The sequence below is a fragment of the Diaphorina citri genome, unplaced genomic scaffold (genome assembly GCF_000475195.1).
Source record: "Diaphorina citri unplaced genomic scaffold, Diaci psyllid genome assembly version 1.1 scaffold732, whole genome shotgun sequence".
Lineage (NCBI taxonomy): Eukaryota > Metazoa > Arthropoda > Insecta > Hemiptera > Psyllidae > Diaphorina > Diaphorina citri.
This window is the reverse complement of record NW_007378165.1, coordinates 40,768-42,947: the sequence shown is the minus strand read 5'-3', so window position 1 is coordinate 42,947 and position 2,180 is coordinate 40,768. Positions and strand designations below refer to the sequence as shown.

The following is a 2,180-nucleotide window of genomic DNA, read 5'->3' as shown; positions in this document are numbered from 1 at the left end:
CACCAAGGTGATTTTTAACAATATGACAACTAATACAATAACACGCCCTTATAAATTAACATGAATAATAAAACAAAGAATAAAATAATTAATATAAGTTTCCGTCCAGTGTTTTAAGCTACACATAATACCAAAAATATATATAAATTAAACACACTGGTTTGTAGTTAAAAAGACCTAAAAACATCAACAATAAATAATGATCAAACTTAATGTATTAGATAAGTAAGATAATAACATAGCTATAATCCCCATAATTAAACAAACTGTTCGTAGCTAATATTAATAAACAAAAATTATACGTATCAAAACAGTGATAGATATATAGAATAAGTATATATATCCAGTGTTTTACACAACTACACATAATTCCCACATTAATAATTAAACACTTTTGTAAGTTATCAATATAGACTCCAGTAAACAGTTATAAATAGTACATTGTTTAAGTAAGTTTCCGTACCGTATTACAGACCTACACAAATTCGCCCTTATAAATTAACAGCGTTACAGTAGCTTCAATATGACTGAAAAACACCCAGCAGTAAATGCATATATAGTTTAATTTATATCATACAACCTATGGTATGTTGTTACACTATAACCATGAGCGCGGCCTTTGAATAGATTTGTATTCAAACTAGTTCTATTGAAAATGACACTACAAAAATCAAGTATACTTTGATGTTTGTCACAAATTAATATTCCCCGCCTAATACATATCAACACATTTTGTGACCCGCCTTTGAATAGATTTGTATTCAAACTAGTTCTATTGAAAATGACACTACAAAAATCAATGTAATAAGTTACTGGAATTATGCACATTGTAGAATTATAATTTCATTATCTCTTTGGAAAAATAAACCTGAGGCATTAGGAAAACAAACAAAATCTATTGTGTTACAATTAAGAGAAAAAAAAACAAAGAAGAGTTTTAGCAAACAAAACAAACAGACTGTAAAAATACCAGTTCTCTCTTGTTCCCTGAGCATTTGAGTCCATGCTTTTTTAGTTCACTTTTCAGTTGTTCTTTGGTGCACTGCTCAAACTTTACACCAAATGATGTCAACGCATTTCCCTGAGCATTTGAGTCCATGCTTTTTTAGTTCACTTTTCAGTTGTTCTTTGGTGCACTGCTCAAACTTTACACCAAATGATGTCAATGCATTGCTTGCTGACCTGCTGGAATGCTTCCCGACCATACTCACCTCAATATTAGATGCACAAAACCCAAAGCGTCTCCTGATGTTCCAAAAGCAAACAACCACATTTGTTAAACAATGATCATGAAACCCATCTTTGTTAAACAATGACATTGACCCCACATTTATTGAATAAAAGTGAAACCCACATTTCTTGAACAATGAAACCCACCTTTGTTACACAATAAACAAGAAGACCACATTTGTTAAACAATAAAAAAAAAAAAACACATTTATTAAAAGACCAATTGTAGGTATACCCGTGTACAATCTGTGGCCAAAATGTTTGGCCAAAAAGTTCTTTCCAAAATTGGCAGAAGGTCTATTCCACAAACACTTTTGTTTTCCAATCCTCACTTTTTATTTGCCCATGAAGTATCTTTGTATAATTAGGAAGCAAAACATTGTATCCTTTTTTCAATATATAATAATAATAATAATAATAATAATAATAATAATAATAATAATAATAATAATAATAATAATAATAAAACACACACACATTTTTTAAAAGACCAATTGTAGGTATACCCATGTAGAATCTATGGTCAAAATGTTTGGCCAAAGAGTTCTTTCCAAAATTGGCAGTAGGTCTATTTTACAAACACTTTTGTTTTCCAATCCTTTTTTTTTTATTTGCCCACTAAGTATCTTTGAATAATTAGGAAGCAAAACATTGTATCCTTTTTTCAATAGTTCACCTTGTTCATAATGGACCACAGGGACGGCACCCAGTCCGCAGCCACCCCTGGTGACTCTGGACACAATATTCTGGGAAATACGATAACAGAAATTCAATCAAGCCAACATTAAAAAAAAAAAATACTTGAAAAAAAAACCTTTTTTGAGAGGCTTGATGGAGGGAACTGTAACTGCTAAGGTCTTATCGTCCCGAATTTGAAGAGAGAAGGGAGACAAGTTAGGAGAAAGCCAGCCGTTCCAAAAACGAATATTATCCGGTTCAGGATAAAATCC

General features: G+C 31.3%; 1 protein-coding gene across 1 annotated transcript in view; it reads right to left on the bottom strand.

Moving 5' to 3' along the window:
* Positions 1-1,099, bottom strand: part of LOC103511621 (ectopic P granules protein 3-like) — a 16,140-nt gene extending 15,041 nt beyond the window's left edge. Inside the window, exon 1 of the mRNA XM_008476347.2 lies at positions 971-1,099. Within this exon, the coding sequence (XP_008474569.1) occupies positions 971-1,099 (129 nt within the window). The remainder of the gene's footprint in view (positions 1-970) is intronic.
* Between the last annotated feature and the right edge of the window lie 1,081 nt (positions 1,100-2,180).